General features: G+C 52.2%; 2 protein-coding genes across 25 annotated transcripts; one reads left to right on the plus strand and one right to left on the minus strand.

Moving 5' to 3' along the window:
• LOC122372519 (exosome complex component MTR3-like) lies at positions 1-22,069 on the plus strand. Of its 10 annotated transcripts, none has more exons than XM_043350080.1 (6): positions 1-67; positions 6,676-6,861; positions 10,015-10,268; positions 11,298-11,444; positions 14,583-14,708; positions 21,815-22,069. In XM_043350080.1, exons 2-6 carry the CDS (start codon positions 6,720-6,722, stop codon positions 21,965-21,967), a joined length of 822 nt encoding a protein of 273 aa, XP_043206015.1. In that variant the 5' UTR covers positions 1-67; positions 6,676-6,719; the 3' UTR covers positions 21,968-22,069. The 10 variants fall into 10 exon arrangements, with proteins under 10 accessions (XP_043206015.1, XP_043206325.1, XP_043206102.1 ...); XM_043350390.1 differs by having other exon boundaries at positions 6-53; XM_043350167.1 differs by having other exon boundaries at positions 41-94.
• On the minus strand, positions 22,013-26,830 carry LOC122372943 (programmed cell death protein 6-like). Of its 15 annotated transcripts, none has more exons than XM_043351116.1 (5): positions 26,805-26,830; positions 25,931-25,989; positions 24,786-24,892; positions 23,899-24,167; positions 22,013-23,167 (listed from the first exon to the last, which is right to left on the minus strand). In XM_043351116.1, the coding sequence occupies exons 2-5, from the start codon at positions 25,984-25,986 to the stop codon at positions 23,066-23,068; spliced, it is 534 nt and encodes a 177-aa protein (XP_043207051.1). In that variant the 5' UTR covers positions 25,987-25,989; positions 26,805-26,830; the 3' UTR covers positions 22,013-23,065. The 15 variants fall into 15 exon arrangements, with proteins under 15 accessions (XP_043207051.1, XP_043207553.1, XP_043207471.1 ...); XM_043351618.1 differs by lacking the exon at positions 24,786-24,892 and adding an exon at positions 25,018-25,124 and having other exon boundaries at positions 26,805-26,825; XM_043351536.1 differs by lacking the exon at positions 24,786-24,892 and adding an exon at positions 25,018-25,124 and having other exon boundaries at positions 26,708-26,813.
• Between the last annotated feature and the right edge of the window lie 241 nt (positions 26,831-27,071).

The raw sequence follows: 27,071 nt of genomic DNA on the forward strand, positions 1-27,071 counted from the left end.
GGCGCACCGGCTATTTCCACTTTTGACACACCATGGCATCGCGCACATCTACGGTTTTGGCGCACATGTGACAATGCGCAGTTCACTTTTTCAAGTTTGATAAAAAAAAGCTTCTGTGCTTCTACGTGTGGCTTGTGTAGTTATTTTTTGGAGCTGGGTTGAGTTTAGGACCCGTTTGAACATAAGAAGTAGTTATGATGGTTATGTAACATATTTTAAAGCTATCAGTGGTGGTTGTCACTCTAGATGGCCGGCACTGGAAGCTTGCTGGTCGACCTGACCTGACCCGACCCGTTCTACCCCAAATGTATGCCCATCATCTTTGTTCAAAGTTAACATTGAAATTGTTTTCCGGACCCCGATAATAGCAGGCTATGGCTCACAAAGTTCAAGCAGGTCCCAATTTTCCCTACTTTTGGGCATTGACCCAAGATTGAGATGACCTGGCCAAGACCTTGAAATTGGGCAATGGGCATCATCTGCTTTCTCTCATCACGGGCAGCATCCCTGCTTTTCCGTGAAGCTCTACCTTGATCAGGGGCTGAAGGCATACCTGAGCATTACAATGGTAAATAAATGTTTTACCTAAGCAACCCGTAAAACAGGAATAAGAGCTACGGCGAGGCATTTTAATGCATTAGCCCCTCTGAATCCAAGTGCTGCAACTTTGAAACCAGATATTTTTTACTTTAGGCATTTCTCGATCTTGTGAGTGCTCAAACCGGTAAGAACAAGCCAGGGACCCCATTTTGGCTCTCTCAACTCAGTCACAGCCTATGATTCAGTGAATGTGTATGATATATATCATCACCATTGTGTTTGTTTCGTCGAAACACGTCGCAAGGCCTACAATTTGAACTTAAAAACTTAACTAGAAAACTTGACATCAGGTAAAGGTCATGTCTCACTGGAAAAGAACCTGCTGCATATGGATCAATCTGTGTTGCTGAGCTGAACACACTCCAGGTGCTGTCATCGCTCTACAGCATCTCTATCAAAAGTTGTCGAAAATGTGTTAGAAACCTATATACGGCCTTGTTAGAAACCTTTGATGACCTAATGACTTACCATTTGAGTCACCACTGGTCATTAGCTGCACCTTGTCCCTAAAATGAGCAGAGGTGCCTTGGCTACAAAAATATGTACCTAGTGTTTTTAGCATATTTGTTAAAAGCAGAGGGCATTCATGCTTTTTCCCCATATCTTACTTATCATGATGGTTGGTGAGGTGAGAGGTCACATATTTGGCCTGACTTCACTTCTCAGATATAAAATCCCAGATTCATGAACTGTTGGTACTTGGTACCATTCATTACCTACACCAAATTTCAGACTATTTGAGATTATCTATAGGAATGACAAGATTGCAGTTTTTAGAGGCATTAAAACAAACTTGACATGACACTGTGACCTGACCTCAGGTGACCTGTGCCTGAATTTTATGCACGATGCAAAAGTGATGTACAGATATACCGCTGCTTTCGTGGCACTGCACGCCAATGTTTTTCTCAACACATGAAAAAACGGGAGTTGGCTAAAAACACCCCTACCCATCAAGATGAAGACTGGAAAATGGAAAACCCAATAAAAAAATCCGTGGCGACGCCCCTGTGATGTCAGTAGGTATACAACGCCAGAGCAGCAAGCATTGGGGAGTGGGACTGTCTTTGCTGTGGAATAATGTGCGGACAGTTAATGTGTTATGGAGGACAATTCTCGGGTGGTTAAGATACAGGTAAGATCTAGACAGTTAATCAAACATTTCCTTTTGTATTCCAAGTAACTGTTCACCAAAGGGGTAATAGTAAAAGCAGCCGAGGTGTCACCTGTTTTTTTCCAACCAAGGAGAGGCGGGAACTCGATGGTTCGATTTTCGCCTGAATGCCTGATTGGGCCTGATCTAGCTTGAGGCAGCTTCACCCTATTCTGGGCGGGGGGAGGGGCCTTTAACCCGGCAGGCGGTGGGCCTCCCGGCCACCTTCCGCGCGGTGGGGGGGGGGGGACATTTTTTCCTCCCCCCCCGTATCTCCGAATCTACTGGACAGATCCGGAAAATTCAAACGGCGTTCGATAGCTCTGTCAAATTTGTCGAAAGAAACCAAATTTCAGTGACCTCGGGTCTCCGATGACATCACAGGTCAGGTCAAAGATAAAATGTTTCACCGTTCACGGGGCTTCTACGGAAAGCGCTATAACACCGAGTAAAACGCATTTTGTCGAAAATCAGCGATAGGGCGTCAGTTGTCTAGTACATATGTTGCTATTAGAGGTCACTGGTCATACCAGGTCAGGTCACAGGTCAGGTCACCATGGGTCACCACATGAACCCAACTTTACTAAGGTTGTGCGATGCATGTTTTATGGCCAATTTTTTTCATTTACAACTCAATGGTGTTGGTTTTAAGACCATCAAGTACGGTTGAGGACACTTTTTGGTGGAGGTCAGGTCAAGGTCAGGTAAAAAAAGGTCAAATTTCAAAGTTGATATTTTTGCATAAAATGGGTATCGATTCGATGCAGCTCGTCACGGGGAGTCTAATGGTGGTCTTTGTTTTGCTCTACAAGGTCTAGAATTGCTAAAATTGAGTTTGAAAATTTGACGTCATCAATTTTGAAGTTTTTTTCGCTATACTATAACTTGGCCAAAAAAAGAGGTATCGATCTCAAATTTGGTATGTAGATAGAAGGTGGTAGGGACTATCACATATCTTCCGGTTTATTCGAAATTCAAAAAACTTTTTGGATTTTTTGGCTTTTATATTTTAAAAAATCTATTTTTATTTTTGGGGGATCAAAATCCAAAAATTTCAAAAATCCGAGATTGCAGTTTTGTAGCTCTCTAAATTTTACACCTTTTATGTATTAAACATTTTTCTGTATCTCTAAAGCTGTAGACCTGACAGCTCTTCTCGCGAAACCTTTTTTTGGGTCGAAAATGGCAGAAATGACGTCACTCTGACGTCATTAGCGTCCAACCTATCATAGCCTTTGGAAAAATGTTTGGTCATGTGCAATAGCTATTCACGGGAGGGTACTGAAAGTATGGTGGCGATCGACGCAGCGGTTCTCGAGATATATAAAAAAAAACTAAAGGGGGGGGGGCAAAAAATGCCCCCCCCCCATCGCTTGGTCCCACTTCAGGTTTTTCTTGTGCCATTGCCAAACGCCGCAAGACTGAAAGCTCATACTCGGTGACTTTTCCTAAACATTCATTGCGCACATTTTGACAGAAAAAAGTTGCCGGGTCAGGTCAGGACTCAGACTTGTGATCAGCTCAGTTGAGCCGGCTCAAAAATCAGCTCAGCTCATGAGCCGGCTCAACAATTTGCCAAATTGTTGAGCTGTGAGCTGAGCCGGCTCAGTAATGCATTGAGCTGAGCTGCTGTCTGAGCTGAGCTGAATGAGCTTGAGCTGAGCTGATCTGAGCTGAGCTGAATGAGCTTGAGCTGAGCTGATCTGAGCTGAGCTGAGCTGAGCTGAGCTGAGCGAGCTGAGCTGAGCTGAGCTGAGCGAGCTGAGCTGAGCTGATTGAGCTGAGCTGAGTTGATCCAGTTCTAATTCTTTTCAGTTCATGCTTGGAAATTAACTCAGGCTTTGATGCTTCAGCTATGAGCTAGCTATGGAGTGAGCAATTACACTGCCTTCGTGATCGCACTTAAAAATATCAAAACTCTAAAGAAATCAATAGTAATCACTAATCAAGCTTAATTTATTTCATCCATATTGCATGGAAATTGGAAGACCAGGGTCTTGGCCAATTTACAGGCTAACACAGCCAGTCTCAAGTTTCAAGTCTGACTGCAAGATGAATACCTACTGTCAGGCTTTGATGCTTCGCCTTGACACTCTGCTCCGCAATGTGCAATTCAGCATTCTTCACTTTGTTATTTAAAGGGACCCTCCCACCTTCAAAAAAGTTAATGAATTGGCACGAAAGTGATGTCGCTCGGTTCAGAAAGAGCGAAAACGAATATCTACCAAATTTCATCGAAAAATATTCACCGGTTTTCAAGATATTAGACTTTTACTTTTGTTTACTTTTTGGGATCTCCGCTGTTCCTAGCGACTTTATTTGAAAGTGCGGCATTTGTTGCGCGCAAAGCAGCATATACCACCGCGTGCTACCAAACGTTTTAGTAAAAGATTTAAAAATCGTTAGATCTCCGCTGACGTCACAAATTCTAAGGGGGCATACCAATGCACTAGCCCCTTAGAATCCGAAAACTGCAAGTTTGAAATTCCATATCTCCGAATTAAAGCATTTGTCGATGTTGTGAGTGCCCAAACCGGTATTTGCAGGCCATGGCCACCAATTTGGCTATCTCAACTCAAAACTAATGTTAAGGTGGGAGTGTCCCTTTAAGCAGTTATTTAACCCTCGCATGTGTAGGGGGGGTCGGATGGACCCCCCCATGGTTTTTCGCGAATAACTCGCGTAAAAAGCGGCCGATCGCGACGAAACTTTCAGTACCCTCGCATTGATCAATTGTACACCTACCCTGAAAATTTCATGACCCTGACCCAAATGACCTTTGACCTGTGACCTCTTTTCCGAGACCATGTTTGGCCTGACCTGACCGTCAGGTCAGGTCACCAGAGGCGGTTTGGTGACCCCACCTCACAAAAGTTTGCAATCACGCCAGAGCTAGAGTTTTTGACGGATCAATTTCTTCTCTTCAGGTTTTAGTTAGGGTACCAGTATGTGCAATTTGTATATCTCAGAATTTTTATATCTGTGACCTGAGGTCAGGCCAGACTCGTGACCTTTACATTGCAAGCCTATGGGAAAATATTGAAACGCCTCCTGCTTCGTGTAAACGAGTCAAAACTACTCAATTCTTTCAGTATTATGGAAGATTATCTCATCGGTGATGATCCTGGTGCCGCTAATTGATAGGGGCACCGGGAAAGGTCATCTGAGGTCATGTGACGTCATAAATCGTTTTTCTGTCAATAAATCACGACACGATGGTGCTAAAGACTTGTAAGTGGTACCAAACTGCTCGCCTGGTCAAGGTGCGTCGTTTGGTATGCAGCATGACCATACCCCACAACCTCATTGATGAATGACCTGACCTTGACCTCGGGTCAAATTTCAAATTGACCTGTGAAGGTCATCGCATACTTGTTTCGCATCGCCTCGACGAGAGCAACAAAAAATGTGTCAATTTTATGTCTATGTTTCTTAGTTTAAAAGTTATATAGGTAACTAATTCCAAAACATTTTATCGTTGATGACCTCTGGTGACCTCAATATTGACCTGACCTGAAAATGTTTTATGTAAAAGTTGTAGATCTTTAAACGACCTATCATACACCGTTTGTCATTTGTCGCTGCGATGTGTAGTTTTTGAGATCTGAAGGGGGGGGGGACCGAAAAGGCCCCCGCCCAGAATCGAAGCTTTCAGAGCCCGCCCGGAATAGGGTTAACCCGCGCCCTGCTGGGGGTCCTGGATTTCCACGCCCTGCTGGGGGGGGGGGGGGTGTTTGAACACCCCCCCTTGTAACTCGGCTCCTGGGCCACGTAGCGATACGCAGAAGGCGGCGTTCGAAAGAGCGTAAAAAATAATGACGAAATCACTTCGGTCAATTTTTTGGTCCGGTCAAAGGTCAGGTCACCAGAGGTCATTGAAGGCAAAATTTCGCCGATTTCCAGGTCGAATGTCGAAAATTTCCAAGAAGCCAACGCATAACTCGAGAACCAATAGAGCTACAGCGCCGCGGAAAAGCGCATTCGATAGCCCTATTAACGCCCTTTCTGAGTAATTCTCTCAGATTTGACCTAACGTCAACGGTTTTGCCTGCAGGGGGCAAAAACTGCAAAAATAGCCGATTTTTTCGAAAACAGTTTTTCTGCAATAACTTTTGACCCAAGCCTTGTACGAGCTTACTTTTACCGGCATCGTGTTCCTCTCGTCAAGACGCATCGAATGAACTATAACTTGATCTTGAAAGGTCAACTTGAAAATTTGACCTCAGGTCAAGGTCATGACCTGACCGGAAAGGGTCATGTTGCATATCAGTCGATCCGTATCGTCGAGCTGAACACATCTAAGGCGTTTTCATCGCTCTAGCATGCCTCTATCAAAAGTTATTTGCGAAAAACTGTTAGATACCATTCGTGACCTAAGATGACCTCAGGGCATAAACAAGGGTCACGGACACCATTTTCAAGTTCAGTGTGTCTAAAACACTTGTAATTCGGTGTTTGGGAGTGTTTATAATGTCTTTCATCCAAAAGAGGCGCATTTCAATTTTCTCCCATTGACTTATAATGGGGAGGTCACAAAATTGACCTGACCTTAGGTCATCGATATCAAAATTCTGAGATATACATTTTGTACATGCTATTGCTCTTAGCAATCGCTGTAAGTTTCAAAGCGATCGGTCACTCGGTGTAGCTATGACAGACATTGAAAGTTTTTATGAGGTGAGGTCACTTCAAGTGACCTGGTGACCTGACCTTGAATGACCTTGGTCTGAAATTTTCACAACATGTGTAGAATTGATGTATGGTAAGGTGTACCAAAAACGGCGGCGCTCCGCGCCGCCGTTTTTGAGATATTCGCGAAAAACCACAAGGGGGGGTGTTCAAACACCCCCCCCCCAGCAGGGCGCGGGTTAATAGCCTGACTCTGGCTCAGCTGGTCACTTGTGTTCACATTTCTTTTTCAGATTCCTTCCTCCAGTGAAGCAATTATTGAGGCCAGTCTCTGACCATGCCCATAGACAGCAAGAGAAACCCACGTCCTGATAACTCAGTGTCATATGATCAGTTTGTTGATCCAGAAGATAATACAGCACGAGTGTACGGGGCTGGGCGTTCACATGGAAGGGGAAAAGATGAGCTTCGACCACTTTGTAAGTTATTTGATTTTGGAACAGTAAGTGTTAGCAATGCTTGTTTTGTATGTAGCAGATTAGGCATAAAATATCAGCACGGTTTGGTGTAGAATAAATGTGAGTACTTTGTAGATAAGGGCAAGATAGCAGTTTGTTAGCGCAGTCTATTGTGAGTCTACAGGGTGGCCCAGAATTACCCGAACATTTACTTTCTGGCTAAAAGTACGATTGCGCTCGATTTTGATGACATACAAGTACAGGGTGTCCAGAAAAAAAAAGATACTACGAAAATTAAGTCGCATTCATTAACGCACGTGCCGATTTTGTTCCAACTTCGTGTGCTCATAGTGCAAGATTTGGCAAAACTCATGAGCACTGTAATGCGTCGTTGGAAAGTTGTCTGTCTGCCCTCCGAGATGGTCAACATGACCATCAGTCACCTGCAGACTGCTAGTGCTGGAGCTGATCCGCCGGAAGGCCGCTCACATTGAGTACCTATCTACTTTGAGGAGCTGCCGCGACTAACCAAAGAGTTAATATGCCATGTGGCGCCTGCTGTCTGTTTTGCCATATTTTTGCGAATACAAGCATGTGCCATTTTAAAATGTAAGGTGTTTATTTTCGGAATTACAGCAAAAAATAATAGTATCCGTTTTTTCTGGACACCCTGTATCATAATTTTTCAAGACATCCCTTAGCTATCGAGCTTGGAGACTGTGTGCTTTTGGTGGCCGGTCATGACTCGAGTCAACAATTTTCCACAGTCAGGTAAGAGTAGCCCTGTAGCAAGAACGGTCGCGTTACTTTACATTGAATCGTATTTCGACGTAATTCGCGGAATAAATCAACTTAAAGTTCACTCAGCCATGTATGTAGTGAATCATCGTATTATCACAGCAATCTCCCCCAATCGCCAGTTCATTTCTCATTCACAGCCATCCATTGACCTAAATACATTTCCCATACAAATCCCGCGCAGTATCCCAGCGGGCTCCTTCACCGGACAGTAACGGACGTAAACTGTAACAGCCCCTTTCCGTTTTTAGCTTTAGTCACCAATAAGCAATCATGGTGGATCGTGTAGACAGACTTTCGGCATGGTTCTTGCTGGAGAGCTTCAGAAGCTCATCTGCAAGCAGGTAGGAGTGAGCAAAGCGCAGCTATACCTGCAAGCAGGTATCAGCGAGCGAAGCCAGAGAGAGCAAGAGGTAACCTGATCAACAAGCCCGGACGCGGCCAAAAAGGACCATGCACCAGTTGTCAATCGGTTGTTTGCCATATCATGGACTACAAACGCCACCCGGCCCACCCATCTATCCAAAAACAAGCTGAACGACAGATAAGGGTTAGCTGCAAACACCAGTCTACTTTGAACCACTATCTTTGACAAAATTTTGAAATTCGGGGTCCCTCGCTTGAAAAAAATATGCCAAAACTACCGGAAAAGCAGCGCAAATCGCTACAATTCAGCCAAAAACATAACATATGCAACAACAAAGTAAATTGAAATACACCTTATGGTCTAACGAAGGTATTTTGTCTTTCGAATCGCCCCAAAAAGGCGTGTATGGACGTCAGATGGCGACAACGTCCCTACAGCGGAGACGGCCAGGCACCCGTCGAAAAGCAAAGTGTGAGACAATTTGAGCCAGGGTGCACTCATTCAGCTTCATATGATGCCCCAAACAAGACCGTTAACACAAAGTACTACTGCGGTAATATTGTACATAGTTTTACAAACATTGAATGCCGTGAACCAACTGGCCATGAATGGGTTTATTTTGAAAACTAAATCTGTTGGAAGCCAAAGGTCGCGCCATGTTCAGGCATGGAACTTATCCACTTCGGATGTCAAAAACAACGCAACAGTGGTGTAGGCATAAATTCTTGTTTTGGGGGAGAATGCCTCATGGCCTGGGAACACTTTGATGTAAATTTAATCTAAAATGATCGTATTATCCCCCGGCAAGAGGTCAAAGAAAACAAGCCTACAACCAGTTTCGGGATACCAGTAACAACTGAAACCGAAATCGGCTGGCATTTTTCCACCATTGTTGGCTAATCCTGTAACTAGCGTGTCTACTGCATTTTCCATTTCATAGCTAGCCTAGTTGACTATATCGGACGACAGAAAGAAAAAAGTGTTATTATGTTTGCCTTATGTTATACGCCAATTAACAATATTCGGGTAATTTTCGGACACCCTGTACCTACTCATGCAAAGAAATTGGATCTAGCTTAAAAACTGAGCTCTTGGGAGCGATTGCCGTGGTTAAATGTTTTGCGTCAGCCGAACGTCACTCTGTCATTTCCGACCGACCTATGGTAGCTACGAAGTTCATATTTTGACACAAGTTGTCAAATTGATGCAGCCGAAGGTACTGAAAGTTTGGCGTTGATACGTCAAGCGGTTTGGAAGTTATTGCAGAAAAAAGGGGAGGTTTTTTTGCGAGGCTCTAGCTCAATAATAGTCGAAAGGGCATTTGGTTCCACCAAACGTTTGGTTCCCAGAAAACAGATAGGTTCGCTGAGGGTTTCTTATGGGAGGGGGATCGGGTACTCCCCCAATGACCTTTGACCTGAGACCTGTTTGGCAAGACTATGCCAGTTTGAGATGGCGCTCAGGCGCATGTCAGCGCTTTTATCCGCACGTTTCCAGACTTCGTGATTATAAACGCTCAATCATGTCAAAGATGTTTATTATGTTATGTTTGTTTTGTTATGTTATGTTATGTTTGATATGTAATAAAGATGCCTTTGGGTGGTGTCAAGGGTCCCGTGAAGGTCAGTTCAAGGTCGGCATGGTGGCTCAAGTGAAGTTGTCGCCGAGCGAGGGTGACACCGGCGTAATGGGAGTTAGAATGTATATTTTATCATTTATGAAACCTTTGTAAGAGTGCTTGTGATGATTTTACAGGATGATATGTTTTGCGATTTCTGAGCATTTTACACTGATGTTAAAATTGCTATAAGATCATGTGGCGATTTTAGCCTTTTTAACCTTGGATAGGCCTTCAGAGCTCTTCATATGTCTCTTCCAGAGGTCCATTTGACCGTCCGGGGGGGGGGGGGGGGGGACTGCCACGCTTTCCCCACAAAGTGAAGACACTGGCGCAATAGGAGTTTGTACTGAGCTCGCTCTGAGACGATGTCCTCTTCTGTGTGGACCAGATGTGCGGCTGGGCACGACGCTGCACGCGCAGGGCTCGTGCTACCTGGAGCTGGGCGCCACCAAGGTGTCGGCGGCCGTGTACGGGCCTCGCGAGGTGGCGCGCCGCTCCGAGTTCAGCACCAGCGGACAGCTCAGCTGCGAGCTGCGCTTCGCGCCGTTCGCGGGTCGGCGCCGGCGCGGTCACCTGCCCGACGACCAGCAGCGCGAGCTGAGTCAGACGCTGCGCACCGCTGTCGAGCCGGCCGTCTGTCTGGTGAGCGCTCCGTCTGTCTGGTGGTGTCTGGTGTCCGGCTCGGGCGCTGTCTGGTGGCGCTCCGGCCGGCCGTCTGTCTGGTGAGCGCTCCGTCTGTCTGGTGGTGTCTGGTGTCCGGCTCGGCCGTCTGTCTGGTGAGCGCTCCGTCTGTCTGGTGGTGTCTGGTGTCCGGCTCGGCCGTCTGTCTGGTGAGCGCTCCGTCTGTCTGGTGGTGTCTGGTGTCCGGCTCGGCCGTCTGTCTGGTGAGCGCTCCGTCTGTCTGGTGGTGTCTGGTGTCCGGCTCGGCCGTCTGTCTGGTGAGCGCTCCGTCTGTCTGGTGGTGTCTGGTGTCCGGCTCGGCCGTCTGTCTGGTGAGCGCTCCGTCTGTCTGGTGGTGTCTGGTGTCCGAGCCGGCCGTCTGTCTGGTGAGCGCTCCGTCTGTCTGGTGGTGTCTGGTGTCCGGCTCGGGCGCTGTCTGGTGGCGCTCCGGTCGACCGGTGCTGACCGCCAGAGCCGCGCCGCGGCGCGCTGCACTGCCGCAGCCCAACTCACAGGACGGCTGCGGGGTCGATGCATTTTCGGTGACTCCGATTCCGAGTCCGGCTTTAAAAAATCAACTACTCCGACTCCGGTCAGAACTATCAACTCCGACAGACTCCGATCAGAACTGTTAGTTCTGACCGACTCAGACTCCACAGCCCTGGTTTACAATGGTGTTAGATCCGATAGATCCTTTTTGTTAGATCCGTTTCGCTCAGATCGGCCGTTGAACCCACCTACTTATAACAAATTCTCTGAATGAGTCGATTCGATTAGATAATTGCGAGTGCAGTGATTTTTCAATGCGTGGATAGGAAGTGTTTGTCCCGTATTACCATATCATGTCTATATCATGTTTTCCCATGGTCTTTCCATTTCGACTTTGTGACATCTTTGTTACCGTGATGATCGAGCACTGTTTTACGACAGTTGAGTTGTCGCCAGACACGTGTCTATGAATGGGCTGGCCGCGCCCTGACGCCGCCTCCCCTCCCGCCTCACGCCCCGCAGCACGAGTTTCCCAAGTCGAGCGTGGACGTGTTCGTGCACGTGCTGCAGGACGACGGCGGCGCGCTGGCGGCGGCCATCACCGCCGCCGGCGCCGCGCTGGCCGACGCCAACGTGCCCATGTACGACCTGGTGACGGCCGCCGCCCTGGTGAGTGCGTGGTCCGCCCTGGTGGGTTGGTGGTCCGCCCTGGTGGGTTGGTGGTCCGGTCTGGTGGGTGGGTGAGTGGTCCCACTGGTGAGTGAGCGGTCCGCCCTGGTGGGTTGGTGGTCCCCCTGGTGGGTGGGCGGTCCGCTTCTCTTAGGGTAGCGTTGACGGTAGCTTAAGAACGGGACCGAGCTTACGTTGCCCTTCTTCCTTGCCATTGTTAACCCGCGCACCGACGGGGGTCTGCGCCAACTTAGTACCGACGGGGGGGGGGGGGGGGGCGGATGACCGCCCCCCCCTGAGATCTCGAGAACGAAGCAAGATAGCGACAAGCGGTAAACGGCATCGGATACGCACGGTCAAGATCTACAATTTTTACTAAGGTCATTTTCAGGTCAGGTCAAAGATGACTTCACAGGGGTCGAAAAAGTCAAAATGGCGGCGCTAAATATGGAGAGAGTTTTTCTCGAATAACTTTCGAATTAGTCAAGATAGGAACAGACTAAGGGCATCATCGTGATCCTCTCGTCAATCCGCATCGAATGATATATATGTTGACCTCGAAAGGTCAAGGTCAAAGGTTGACCTCAGGTCACGTGACCTCGAGGTCATCATGTATATCATTCGATGCGTCTTGACGAGCTGAACACAATGAGACCATCCACGCGTCTGTATCTTGTTCCTGTACGGAGTTATTGGCCAAAAACCTTTGGTGACCTTTGATGACGTCACATGACCTCACAGCTGCCCAACAGCAAAACAGACCTCAAGGTAATGAAGGTTGATCGTATATGAAGTCATGTATGGTATATGGGGCCATTCCGACCCGTTTTAGTGGTAAAAACAGGGAGTTGATTTTTCCCCCATTGACTTATAATGGGGAGGTCGCGAAATTGACCTGACCTTAGGTCACCGATATCAAAATTCCGAGATATACAAATTGTAGCTACTAATGACCTAATAACATCCTGCGACTTTCAAAGGCCTCCGACATCTACTGTAGCTCTGGCACGGTGACAAAGTTGCAAAAAAGTGACTTGAGGTTGGGTCATTCAAAGTGACCTGGTGACCTGACCTTGAAAGGTAGGAGGTTTAAACTTGCACACCATGTGTAAAATTGATAGGGGAATAGTCATACCAAATTTCGCGGCGCTACGCGCCGCGGTTTTCCCGCTATTCGCGAAAAACCTCAGGGGGGGCGGATATCCGCCCCCCCCCGTCGGTGCGCGGGTTAAAGAGACTACAGGGTGGGGCAGCATAATCGGGAATAAATATCAAACGGGATTATTTGGTCATGAATCTAAAAATATAGCTCCAAGCACTATTTTAGCAACATCCTATCAATCGGTCACCTTTTACCTATCCCTCATCCTATTTGACCGCCCTCGGCGTCGATGACCTTCTCAAGGCGGGTCCAAAAGCACGCGCATGCACGTGCAACCTCCTGCTTGTCCATGATCGCCCATCAGCTTTGTACCTTGCACTGAATACTGTTTTTACTGATGATAAGTTGTTCATTAAACTTCTACCAAAAAACGCTCCATGTAAATAATTTGGTCGGATTTAAATCGGCGGAGTTGAAGGACCAGAAGTTTTTGGTTCATCTCAGGTGGAGGTGCCCTACACAATAACATGTCGTCCTCACTGCAGTACCAGCACGGACAGAGTCCTCGTAAGACGTGATTTGGACCGTCAGTGATCCTCTCTTCCGACGGCTCCACGTGGGTCTGCCAGAGTGCGGTTGTATTTACCAGAGGTGCTCATTTTATCCGGGCTCGATGAAGTAGGGTGCACCACGTGCACCTCCCTTGAAGACCACCCATAGGTCCATCACCCCAACAGGATGTTTACTTTGCATGACCGCTGGAATATTCTCGATACAATCCCCTATATGGCATGCCATTCTTTTTTATCGTATTCCAGTCGGTGATAAGATTTTTTGTCGCTGAAGTTTTGAACATTGTTTCTTTTTAATATGCTCAAGTGCTTCTTCCTTATATTCAAGTGAGTCATCTTGTATGTCCTCTGCTAAGAGTTATTTTACGACGATTACGTTAACCTGTTGTCCTAAGTATCCCCACACAATCCTTATCGTCCGTGATAACACGTTGACCTGCCCAGCAACCTTTACGTGGAATTGCAGGGTTTTAAACAAAATGTTCTTGTTTTACTTGTTTAACATTAGTGTCTATGGGCGCGCGCAAAGCACTTGGAGCACCGTCGAACTATTTTGCTGCTCTTTTCCAGGAAGTTGCATGCTCATGGATGTAGTCATGTCAGATGATGCACAACTTTTGGGCGTTTCATTGCCATAATATAATTTATAAAAATAATGCCATGCCTACTCATGATCAGAGCCCAAAAAGCATTCCCGATTATGCTGCCCCACCCTGTAGACTAAATTAATGCAAACACCGGAAGTTATTCCATTTCATCAGTTTAAGCCTAAAATGTTACCGGGAAGGGGAGGAAAACACAAAGTTTATTACGGTAACAATAACACTATAATACTTATGGTATTAACGCTCTCGGTTTGTATTATTTGTAACGCTTTTTTATGTGTAAATTTGTGATACGTACAAAAGGCACCAGTGCTGTGCTGTTTGTCAATACTGGCTGCGCTCGGTCGGCGGATGGGCGGTCCGAGCTCGCCGACCGGACGGCCCGAGCTCAGCCCGAGCTCAGTGACACCGGACGGTGTTCACTGACCGACAGCCCGAGCTCAGCTCGAGCTCGCTGACCGACGGCCCGAGCTCAGCCCGAGCTCAGCCCCAGCTCAGCCCGAGCTCACTGACCGACGGCCCGAGCTCACGGACCGGACAGCCTGAGCTCAGCCCGAGCTCGCTGACCAGACGGTCCGAGCTCAGCCCGAGCTCACTGACCGACGGCCCGAGCTCAGCCCGAGCTCAGTGACACCGGACGGTGTTCACTGACCGACGGCCCGAGCTCAGCCCGAGCTCAGCCCGAGCTCAGCCCGAGCTCAGCCCGAGCTCAGCCCGAGCTCACGGACCGGACGATGTTCACTGACCGACGGCCCGAGCTCAGCCCGAGCTCACTGACCGGACAGCCCGAGCCCAGCCCGAGCTCGCTGACCAGACGGCCCGAGCTCAGCCCGAGCTCACGGACCGGTTGTGTCCCCAGCGGCACAGCGGCGGCGCCGACCTGATGGACCCGGATGGCGGTGACCCGGCGCCGCCGGCCGACCCGGAGCCGGATGGCGGCCAGTTCAGCCACGTCACCGTCGGCTACCTGACCCAGCTGCAGCAGGTGGGCGTCGGTCAGCGGGTGTCAGGTGTCTGGTCAGAGGGTGTCAGGTGTCTGGTCATCGGGTGTCAGGTGTCTGGTCAGCGGGTGTCAGGTGTCTGTCCAGCAGATGTTTGGGTGTCTGTCCAGCAGATGTCAGGTGTCTGGTCAGCGGGTGTCAGGTGTCTGGTCAGCGGGTGTCAGGTGTCTGGTCAGCGGGTGTCAGGTGTCTGGTCAGCGGGTGTCAGGTGTCTGTTCAGCGGGTGTCAGGTGTCTGGTCAGCGGGTGTCAGGTGTCTGTCCAGCAGGTGTCAGGTGTCTGGTCAGCGGGTGTCAGGTGTCTGGTCAGCGGGTGTCAGGTGTCTGTCCAGCAGATGTTTGGGTGTCTGTCCAGCAGATGTTGGTTGCAGACTGGTTAGTGGTTATTGATTCGCCTTTTTTGGATCGATTCAGTCATTAACCCTCGCCCGTAAACGGCGATCTGCCACCTTCGCCCATGCAGGGGGGGGGGTTGGTGCGACCCCCCCTTGGCGTTTGAAAACGGAGCGTCGTAGAGCTTAGCGGAAAAGACCAACGGATTGCTCTCGCCGAGATCTCGCGATTGGTGGTATATTTTTTGGTCCTAGGTCAACATTTGACCTACTTTTGACCGGTCAAAGGTCAAATTTTCGGAAAAATAGACTTTTTTCAAATTTCCGCGGCGATTGCGGCAAAACGGTGGGTGATATCGACTTGAAACCTTCACTATCGTGTTCCTTGATCAATTCTCTATCGTTTGGTATGTATTTCGTTTCCCTAGCTCTAAAAATGGCGCGTTGGGAGCGCCGGAAGTCGGCAAGGTCACAGTCGGCGGCAGAAATTCGAAAAATCAAACTTTAAATTTTTGAAATCTGATTGTATTTTTGGATTTGGAAGGTCCATTTGCTCCCTATAGAAGCTAATATTGCTGCATATTCCCATTGAGGTGACAAGAATTAGCAAAATAGTGGTTCGGGCGCTTTTCAAAAATAGTACCGGACGCTGTTCCTCTTGTGACGTCATAGCTCCGTGACCTGACCTGACCCGGTCAAGTTTCTTATACCATATGATAGCCAATACTTGCCCCAACATGCATGGGAAGTTTCATCACGATCCATCAACCGATGTCCGTACCACCGGCAGGAAACCTCGGGCGTTGGCACTCAGTTTGTGAAAATCCGGCCGGAGGCTGTTCCCTTTGTGACGTCATAACTCCGTGACCTGACATGACCCGGTCAAATTTTTTTTATCAAAAGATGCGCAAGATTTGCCCCATAAGGTACCCAAAATTTGGCGGCGCTGCGCGCCGCCGTTTTTGCACTATTTCCGAAAAACCTCAGGGGGGGGTTGCACCAACCCCCCCCCTACATGGGCGAGGGTTAATTCATCTGATTTTTTTTGCGATTCAATCACCGTTCGATTCCAAAAAAAGGCGAATCGGTTCCTTTTGATTCAGAGAATCAAAAAAGAAAAGAAAAAAGGAACGACTTACGTTTGATTCAGCCATATACCTCTGTATGCCTAGGTAAACAGATGTCTAGATTCATCCAAAAAGTTATTGAACGATTCTTTTTGTAGATGTATGGTAAGCAGGTGTTTGGGTGTCTCTTCAGCAGGTGTTATAGGTATGTTTAGGTGTTTGGGTGTCGATCAGCTAGTGTCAGGTGTCTGTACATTTGTTGGGTGCCTGTGCCGAGTCCAGTTACGGCAAATGTCGACCTCTCGTCCGCCCCGGCTGGCTCGTTATCGCCGCCGCAGTTTCGTTGGTTATTAAGGCTAGGAGGCTCTTTTATTCTAGGCCATCATATTTTACCCTTTAAAATATAGCTGACAGCTTACGGTTGGTCGTAATTTGGGAAATGAGTATTATACAATCAACTACTTGCAATTGCCATTGGCAAGGGCAATTTGCTGGCGTTGTTAGCGACTTTGTGTAGCTGAACATAATTGCCACTTGTTAATTTTTAACCTAGCTTTAATCAAGCGGTTGTGCTGCCAGCTACCACTAAATGGGCAATCGACCGCGACTCGGTGGGCTGACCCCATCCCCCCGCACACTGTACCCGCCAGGTGAGCTGTCTGACCCTCCCACTGTCCTCGCCAGGTGAGCTGCCTGACCCTCCTACTGTCCCCGGTAGGTGAGCTGTCTGACCCTCCCACTGTCCCCGCCAGGTGAGCTGTCTGACCCTCCCACTGTCCCCGCCAGGTGAGCTGTCTGACCCTCCTACTGTCCCCGGTAGGTGAGCTGTCTGACCCTCCTACTGTCCCCGCCAGGTGAGCTGTCTGACCCTCCCACTGTCCCCGGTAGGTGAGCTGCCTGACCCTCCCACTGTCCCCGGCAGGTGAGCCGTCTGACCCTCCCACTGGCCCCGGTAGGTGAGCTGCCTGACCCTCCAACTGTCCCCGCCAGGTGAGCTGTCTGACCCTCCTACTGTCCCCGCCAGGTGAGCTGCCTGACCCTCCTACTGTCCCCGGTACGTGAGCTGTCTGACCCCCCACTGTCCCCGGTAGGTGAGCTGTCTGACCCTCCTACTGTCCCCGGTAGGTGAGCTGCCTGACCCCCCACTGTCCCCGCCAGGTGAGCTGTCTGACCCTCCTACTGTCCCAGCCAGGTGAGCTGCCTGACCCTCCCACTGTCCCCGGTAGATGAGCTGTCTGACCCTCCCACTGTCCCCGGTAGGTGAGCTGCCTGACCCTCCTACTGTCCCAGCCAGGTGAGCTGCCTGACCCTCCCACTGTCCCCGGTAGATGAGCTGTCTGACCCTCCCACTGTCCCCGGTAGATGAGCTGTCTGACCCTCCCACTGTCCCCGGTAGGTGAGCTGCCTGACCCTCCTACTGTCCCCGCCAGGTGAGCTGTCTGACCCTCCCACTGTCCCCGGTAGATGAGCTGTCTGACCCTCCAACTGTCCCCGCCAGGTGAGCTGTCTGACCCCCCACTGTCCCCGGTAGGTGAGCTGTCTGACCCCCCACTGTCCCCGGTAGGTGAGCTGTCTGACCCCCCACTGTCCCCGGTAGGTGAGCTGTCTGACCCCCCACTGTCCCCGGTAGGTGAGCTGTCTGACCCTCCCACTGTCCCCGCCAGGTGAGCTGTCTGACCCTCCTACTGTCCCCGCCAGGTGAGCTGCCTGACCCTCCACTGTCCCCGCCAGGTGAGCTGCCTGACCCTCCTATTGTCCCCGGTAGGTGAGCTGCCTGACCCTCCCACTGTCCCCGCCAGGTGAGCTGTCTGACCCTCCTACTGTCCCCGCCAGGTGAGCTGCCTGACCCTCCACTGTCCCCGCCAGGTGAGCTGCCTGACCCTCCACTGTCCCCGGTAGGTGAGCTGTCCGACCCCCCACTGTCCCCGCCAGGTGAGCTGTCTGACCCTCCTACTGTCCCCGCCAGGTGAGCTGCCTGACCCTCCAACTGTCCCCGCCAGGTGAGCTGTCTGACCCTCCTACTGTCCCCGGTAGGTGAGCTGTCTGACCCTCCCACTGTCCCCGCCAGGTGAGCTGTCTGACCCTCCTACTGTCCCCGCCAGGTGAGCTGCCTGACCCTCCAACTGTCCCCGCCAGGTGAGCTGTCTGACCCTCCTACTGTCCCCGGTAGGTGAGCTGTCTGACCCTCCCACTGTCCCCGGTAGGTGAGCTGCCTGACCCTCCAACTGTCCCCGCCAGGTGAGCTGTCTGACCCTCCTACTGTCCCCGGTAGGTGAGCTGTCTAACCCTCCTACTGTCCCCGCCAGGTGAGCTGCCTAACCCTCCTACTGTCCCCGGTAGGTGAGCTGTCTGACCCTCCTACTGTCCCCGCCAGGTGAGCTGTCTGACCCCCCCACTGTCCCCGGTAGGTGAGCTGCCTGACCCACTGTCCCCGCCAGGTGAGCTGTCTGACCCTCCTACTGTCCCCGCCAGGTGAGCTGTCTGACCCTCCTACTGTCCCCGCCAGGTGAGCTGCCTGACCCTCCAACTGTCCCCGCCAGGTGAGCTGTCTGACCCTCCTACTGTCCCCGGTAGGTGAGCTGTCTGACCCTCCCACTGTCCCCGGTAGGTGAGCTGCCTGACCCTCCAACTGTCCCCGCCAGGTGAGCTGTCTGACCCTCCTACTGTCCCCGGTAGGTGAGCTGTCTAACCCTCCCACTGTCCCCGGTAGGTGAGCTGCCTGACCCTCCAACTGTCCCCGCCAGGTGAGCTGTCTGACCCTCCTACTGTCCCCGGTAGGTGAGCTGTCTGACCCTCCCACTGTCCCCGGTAGATGAGCTGCCTGACCCTCCTACTGTCCCCGGTAGGTGAGCTGTCTGACCCCCCACTGACCACTGTCCCCGGTAGGTGAGCTGCCTGACCCTCCCACTGTCCCCGCCAGGTGAGCTGCCTGACCCTCCCACTGTCCCCGCCAGGTGAGCTGTCTGACCCTCCTACTGTCCCCGCCAGGTGAGCTGCCTGACCCTCCTACTGTCCCCGGTAGGTGAGCTGTCTGACCCTCCCACTGTCCCCGCCAGGTGAGCTGTCTGACCCTCCCACTGTCCCCGGTAGGTGAGCTGTCTGACCCTCCCACTGTCCCCGGTAGGTGAGCTGTCTGACCCCCCTACTGTCCCCGGTAGGTGAGCTGCCTGACCCTCCTACTGTCCCCGGTAGGTGAGCTGCCTGACCCTCCACTGTCCCCGCCAGGTGAGCTGCCTGACCCTCCCGCTGTCCCCGGTAGGTGAGCTGTCTGACCCTCCTACTGTCCCCGGTAGGTGAGCTGTCTGACCCCCCCCCCCCACTGTCCCCGGTAGGTGAGCTGTCTGACCCTCCCACTGTCCCCGGTAGGGGAGCTGTCTGACCCCCCACTGTCCCCGGTAGGTGAGCTGTCTGACCCTCCCACTGTCCCCGGTAGGTGAGCTGTCTGACCCTCCCGCTGTCCCCGCCAGGTGAGCTGTCTGACCCTCCCGCTGTCCCCGGTAGGTGAGCTGCCTGACCCTCCTACTGTCCCCGCCAGGTGGGCTGCCTAACCCTCCTACTGTCCCCGGTAGGTGAGCTGTCTGACCCTCCTACTGTCCCCGCCAGGTGAGCTGTCTGACCCTCCTACTGTCCCCGGTAGGTGAGCTGTCTGACCCTCCCACTGTCCCCGCCAGGTGAGCTGCCTGACCCTCCCACTGTCCCCGCCAGGTGAGCTGTCTGACCCTCCTACTGTCCCCGCCAGGTGAGCTGCCTGACCCTCCTACTGTCCCCGGTAGGTGAGCTGTCTGACCCTCCCACTGTCCCCGCCAGGTGAGCTGTCTGACCCTCCCACTGTCCCCGGTAGGTGAGCTGTCTGACCCTCCCACTGTCCCCGGTAGGTGAGCTGTCTGACCCCCCACTCCCCGGTAGGTGAGCTGTCTGACCCCCCCCCCCCACTGTCCCCGGTAGGTGAGCTGTCTGACCCCCCCCCCCCACTGTCCCCGGTAGGTGAGCTGTCTGACCCCCCACTGTCCCCGGTAGGGGAGCTGTCTGACCCCCCACTGTCCCCGGTAGGTGAGCTGTCTGACCCCCCACTGTCCCCGGTAGGTGAGCTGTCTGACCCTCCCGCTGTCCCCGCCAGATGAGCTGTCTGACCCTCCCGCTGTCCCCGGTAGGTGAGCTGCCTGACCCTCCCACTGTCCCCGCCAGGTGAGCTGTCTGACCCTCCCACTGTCCCCGCCAGGTGAGCTGTCTGACCCTCCCACTGTCCCCGGTAGGTGAGCTGCCTGACCCTCCCACTGTCCCCGGTAGGTGAGCTGTCTGACCCCCCACTGTCCCCGGTAGGTGAGCTGTCTGACCCTCCCACTGTCCCCGGTAGGTGAGCTGCCTGACCTACTGTCCCTGGTAGGTGAGCTGCCTGACCCTCCACTGTCCCCGGTAGGTGAGCTGTCTGACCCTCCTACTGTCCCCGCCAGGTGAGCTGTCTGACCCTCCTACTGTCCCCGGCAGGTGAGCTGTCTGACCCTCCCACTGTCCCCGCCAGGTGAGCTGCCTGACCCTCCCACTGTCCCCGCCAGGTGAGCTGTCTGACCCTCCTACTGTCCCCGCCAGGTGAGCTGCCTGACCCTCCTACTGTCCCCGGTAGGTGAGCTGTCGCCTGTCTGACCCTCCCACTGTCCCCGCCAGGTGAGCTGTCTGACCCTCCCACTGTCCCCGGTAGGTGAGCTGTCTGACCCTCCCACTGTCCCCGGTAGGTGAGCTGTCTGACCCCCCACTCCCCGGTAGGTGAGCTGTCTGACCCCCCCCCCCCACTGTCCCCGGTAGGTGAGCTGTCTGACCCCCCCCCACTGTCCCCGGTAGGTGAGCTGTCTGACCCCCCACTGTCCCCGGTAGGGGAGCTGTCTGACCCCCCACTGTCCCCGGTAGGTGAGCTGTCTGACCCCCCACTGTCCCCGGTAGGTGAGCTGTCTGACCCTCCCGCTGTCCCCGCCAGATGAGCTGTCTGACCCTCCCGCTGTCCCCGGTAGGTGAGCTGCCTGACCCTCCCACTGTCCCCGCCAGGTGAGCTGTCTGACCCTCCCACTGTCCCCGCCAGGTGAGCTGTCTGACCCTCCCACTGTCCCCGGTAGGTGAGCTGTCTGACCCTCCCGCTGTCCCCGGTAGGTGAGCTGCCTGACCCTCCCACTGTCCCCGCCAGGTGAGCTGTCTGACCCTCCCACTGTCCCCGGTAGGTGAGCTGCCTGACCCTCCCACTGTCCCCGCCAGGTGAGCTGTCGTCTGAGTCTGACCCTCCTACTGTCCCCGCCAGGTGAGCTGTCTGACCCTCCCACTGTCCCCAGTAGGTGAGCTGCCTGACCCTCCCACTGTCCCCGGTAGGTGAGCTGCCTGACCCTCCCGCTGTCCCCGGTAGGTGAGCTGTCTGACCCTCCCGCTGTCCCCGGTAGGTGAGCTGCCTGACCCTCCCACTGTCCCCGCCAGGTGAGCTGCCTGACCCACTATCCCCGGTAGGTGAGCTGCCTGACCCACTGTCCCCGCCAGGTGAGCTGTCGTCTGAGTCTGACCCTCCTACTGTCCCCGGTAGGTGAGCTGTCTGACCCTCCTACTGTCCCCGCCAGGTGAGCTGTCTGACCCTCCCACTGTCCCCGGTAGGTGAGCTGTCTGACCCTCCCACTGTCCCCGGTAGGTGAGCTGTCTGACCCTCCCACTGTCCCCGGTAGGTGAGCTGCCTATACTCGGAGGGTCTGGTGTCTGCTGCAGCGCTGAACTCGTCGGTGCGCTCCCTGGTCACCGCCTGCCAGCAGCTCTACGTTGTCGTCCGAGAGAAGCTCCTCAAGAAGGCGGGCAGACCCACCGCCAACGGGACTTCGTGACCCGCGCCGACGCGCCGGCATAGGCCGACCCCGGTCACGAAACGCTGCACGGTCATTTTGTATTGCAACATTCATCAGAAATATAGACATTTACCGCAGGTATGAAAACCTGCCATATACGAGAAAGCAAACCAAATAGGAGGCGCGATTGAACTGGAGAGGCCAGACGCACTGAGAAGATGCGTTTGCGTGTCCTACCTCAGACTCGGGCGGCAGCAATGGATTACGGTCGTGTAAGGGGAGATTGAAAGGTGTGACCACTCGACCCCGCAGTATCGAATGGCACACACCTAAATACACACAACATGGGAGGCGTCCCGACTGCGGGGACTCAGACGCTGTACGACAGCTGTGAGTGGGCCGTCACCCCTGAAATGGCCGCGGACCGCGTAGTCACTCAGCATTCGTTGACGACAAAGCTCAATCGCTCTTGCCTGGCACGGATGACAGGCTTACCGTTTTAATGACAACCATCTTTTTCAACCGCTTAATGCTTAAGCGGTAAGTGATCCGCCATCAGCTGGAGGACGGATTAAATAGTAATTATCAAAGGCTATTGGCACACATAATATATCAAAGCACCGAAGCATGCACATTGCATATTGTATACTGGAATGGCAGAAAGGCTCAATAACATCCAACACAATCACACCGAAGATTAACAGTCTGCGGATGGCAGCTGATGCTGACACCCGCGTTAATAAGGCCATATGGACCGCCCAGTCACATTTAGAACAGGCGCACATCGACACGACAAGTCTCAGTAAGAAACCCCGGGACGCGTTTACCAAACGCCAGCCTCTCCGCGTACCTCCGTCCTCGTCACCCCGCACACGGCGCTGCAGGTTCAGTAGTCCCCACCACGGGCCGCGCAGATACCGCGCCACGCCGCCACGTGCCCCACAGCCGCGCCGTGACCGCCCTCCGGCCTGGCAGTGGGTCGCAGCCGCGCCGTGACCGCCCTCTGTCCTGGCAGTGGGTCGTAGCCGCGCCGTGACCGCCCTCTGGCCTGGCAGTGGGTCAGGCGAGTGCCGGACGTTCCGGCGGAGGGCCGCGCGCGGCGGTCGGACCGCGTAGCTGGCCCGGCAGAGAGCGGGCTCACAGTTTGAGGCTGAGCACCATGGTGAGGAACTGCTCGTACTGGATGGTGATGACGCCGTCCATGTCGGTGTCGTGCTGACGGAAGGCCGACGTCAGCGTCTGCCGGGCAGCGCCGAACGGTCAGACGGACATACGGGACAGAGTGACAGACGGGGCAGACGGACAGATGGTCAGACGGGGCAGCACCGAACGGTCAGACGGACAGACGGGGCAGACGGACATACGGGGCAGAGTGACAGACGGACAGACGGGTCAGACGGATCAGACGGACAGACGGAAAGACTGGGCAGAATGACAGATGGACAGATTAAGGGGCAGAATGACAGACGGACAGATGGACAGACGGGGTCAGATCCTGAGGGTCAGACTGAAAAAGGACAGACGGGGTCAGAATGACAGACGGAGAGACGCCAGGGGTAGCCGGTCAGACTGACAGACTGGGCAGACGGACAGAAGGGGTCAGCGGGTCAGACGGGTCAGGCGGCTTCGGCGGGTCGCGTCCGTCAAAGTGAGAGTAACCGTCAAGGTCTGAGTAACCGAAGAGGTCGAGTCAGAGGGACCCAACGATAAAAGTTACCTAAAATCAAATTACTTGCAAAGAGAACATGCAAAGATGGCGTTGGGTGGTATCACATTCAGCTTAGATTGTCATATGTATGTACCGCTTGCTCTAAATCTACGTACTAGCAATAATAGGTATTAATTTACGGTTAAGCACCCACTCAAGTCACATCAACATGGCATTGAGCGGTGATCCGCTGGGCCCCAGGTTCCGTCGCGCACTGCGGCCGGCGGTTGGCCAGCGGTCCGTCCGGCGTCCGGCGACTCACGTGCAGCACCACGCAGCACTGGATGAAGTCGTCAAACAGGATGACGCCCTTGCCGCTGCGGTCGAAGCGGCGCATCAGTATGCCGATGAAGGGCTCGCTCAGCCGGTAACCGAACGTGGTGAGCGCGTTGCGCAGCTCGTTGCGGTCGATGTTTCCCGAGCCGTCGCGATCGAAGCTCCTGAAGCAGCCCTGCCAGTCGGTGACGTACTTCCAGAGCGCGGCGAACTCGTCAAAGTCGATCTGTCCCGACGAGTTGCGGTCGAACATGCCTGTCGACGTGAGCGGGGGCTGCGGTGAGGCTGGCGGGCACGCGGCAGCGTCTGGCGACAATACGCTTAGGGCGCGTCTAGTGAGCTGTGGGCTGCCTTGTTTGTCGTACTCGTGGCATCACGGATTTTGAGCCCCAGAAGGAGGTCAGCCATCATGAACCAACAAGACCGCGTCACAGGTGCCAATAAAGCATTCACAAGATGGGTGATGGGGTCAGTGCGCCTCTGGTTTCCGCGGCGCGACACAATAGCATCGGGACTGGGAACAACTATAGTTCCCACCTTCTTGCATACAAGCAACCAACACCAGACTAAATGGCAAAAAGGCACCAACATCCTGATTCCTAAATCCTGACCATCACGGACTAAAGCCAAACCATGTCAGATCAATGATGCCAACTACACGGTAGCAAAAAGCAGAACATATGCGCGGAACATCACACAAAGGCATGAAAACGCTGCTCATGGCGTACGTTCCGGCAGGCACGGCAGGCCGGCGGCACAGCTGCGGACTTTTACATTCGTGTGTTCCAGGCCCAGCCCATCTCTGGAACCACGCACACGGGGAGCGGCCAGCGGTCGGCGCGGCGAGATATTGGGGAGGCAGGCCTCATTTACCGATCATGATGCGCACGGTTTCCGGGTTGAAGGGGTTCCACGTGCCATTGGAGAGGGCGCGCTGCAGTTCGTGGGCAGATATGGTGCCGCTGCGGTCAGTATCGACACTGCAAGGGCGCGGCACGGCGTCAGAGGTGCTGGTGCCGGCCACGGGGAGACATGCGCGGGCGGGCGGGCGGAGGGGACGCGAGCGGTGGCCGTCTGCCCACCGACCGGGGCCGCACTGTCCTACCTATCATGAGTCGAACAGTCTCCGGGTTGAACGGCTGCCAGGTTCCATTGGACAGCGCTGAGGCTAGCTCGACGGATGAAATGTGCCCGCTTCTGTCTTTGTCAACACTGCAAAATCACAGCATGTATAATCACAGGCTTATGGCTTCCAAGCATGATTTTTACTGGAACACCTAGCATCAAAAGTCAGATGTCAAAACAAATTGAAGGTGTTCCAAGAAAATAGAAGCATGTGCTGATATAAAAACACTGCTTGTATTGCCTTTTTCTGGGAAATAATGGTTATCAAATATAATGAGCAGAATAATGGAAGAAAAACTCACAAACTGCTTGATATTGAAAAAAACAGTCAACAGTTAGAAACATTTCAAGTTAGTAAATGATTCCTTTAGCTGACAGCAAACATTTAGTTGACTTCACCATAAATAAAACAATCTGACTACAACATTCATGCTTTGTAATTGTACCAGTCAGAACTACAAACCCAATGACAAGCTACCAGGGTTGGCTTCAGCAAAGCATAGCAATCTTCGCAGTTCACAATCTGTAATGCTTTAACTTAAAAATGAACAATGGGATGGGCCTGATCACTTCAGTCACTTAGTGTGGGTGCAAAATCAATGATGGATAATGGATTGGAAATAGCTAGGTCACCAGAAAATGACCTGCATAAGATGTAGGCCAGCACAATAAATATTTGGTGAAAAAAAGCTTCAAGTATTGTGGTCCTTTGGTGTTCTTGGTCAGGTGTACTTTGTATTAAGAGTACAAATAGAAAGAGCAAAAAGAAAAGAAAAAGAAGGAATACACATTTCACTTCTAGAACTACACTTGATAACTTTCTCAAATATGTATATGTACAATCACTGTCCTTGAAACAACGCCATAACAGCAGCTACTAGATAAAGCAATACCTTTGAAATACCCTTAGCAGGTATTGGCGGTCAGGTACACCTTGTGGTTGAGCCATTATCTGAAAGAAGAAAAATAGCAATATGTAATATTACACATCTTATCATCCAAAACATCACACTTGGTTAACCACAGCAGATAGATAGGTTTCAGTTTTCACCAAGGAAAATATATGGGTACCTGTCCCTCTGTGCTGCAAATGTTAGCCTCAGACACACAGCAGCATGATAACTGAGCCCTAATTAAATTCATATAGGTAGTGGTGACTGGTGAATGGTGATAACCAATACCAACAATTAGGCTGCTGCATATGACATTCGCTTATAAAACGATGAACTTTTTCATAATGCCATTTCCATTAAGTAGCATATTCAGTGTACCAACAATTGCTAATCTGAATTCTCACACTACCTTGCCTATACCCACGCGACCAGGCAGCAGCGAGATGCCACGGCCACGTGCAATGTGCATGAGACGGGAAGGAATCAAACCAAGGGCTGATGGCAGGCTGAGTCTGCAAGGAACTGACCCCTAGACCAGAGATGTAGCTGTTGCTGTTGTAATCAGATCATGCAATGGACCAGAATGCTTCTTAGTGTATTTTTCCAATAGTTTTGGTTAACCGAGCAGACCTCATGATTCAGCTCTGATATTACTGATGCAGAGAGGCTGTAATGCAGAGAGGCAGATTAGACAAATCTCTGGTTTTGCTCATGGTTAACTAAACTTGTTTTCCACTTTGAAAAATGTAAAATATCTAAATGCAAAACCAAACAAACCAAGGGCCTGTTCCAGCGCCTCCAGAAACCTCCAGAAAGCTCTAGACTCCTCCAGAGAGCGTTCCAGCGCCTCCAGAAAGCTCCAGAAAGCTCTCACCAAAGCTCCAGAAACCTCCAGTACCGTAAAACGGGGTGTTAAGGGATGTCCGTGAAGTTAGCGTCAGCAACAGCAACGAATACAGCGTCGGATTCAGAATCGCTTAAAAAACTCATATAAGGTCAATTGGGGGACGGGGAGCAAGAATATGACCTTTATTTGGCCCTAGCTCTTACCCCTTACCCCTTAATCGGCCCTTAAAGGAAGGGGCGCGTCAAAAGTGCCTCAAGGGTTCGTCTGATCGCAAAAATAAGGGTCGCAATCGAT

The sequence above is a fragment of the Amphibalanus amphitrite genome, unplaced genomic scaffold (genome assembly GCF_019059575.1).
Source record: "Amphibalanus amphitrite isolate SeventyFive unplaced genomic scaffold, NRLGWU_Aamphi_draft 000004F_arrow, whole genome shotgun sequence".
Taxonomy (NCBI): Eukaryota; Metazoa; Arthropoda; class Thecostraca; order Balanomorpha; family Balanidae; genus Amphibalanus; species Amphibalanus amphitrite.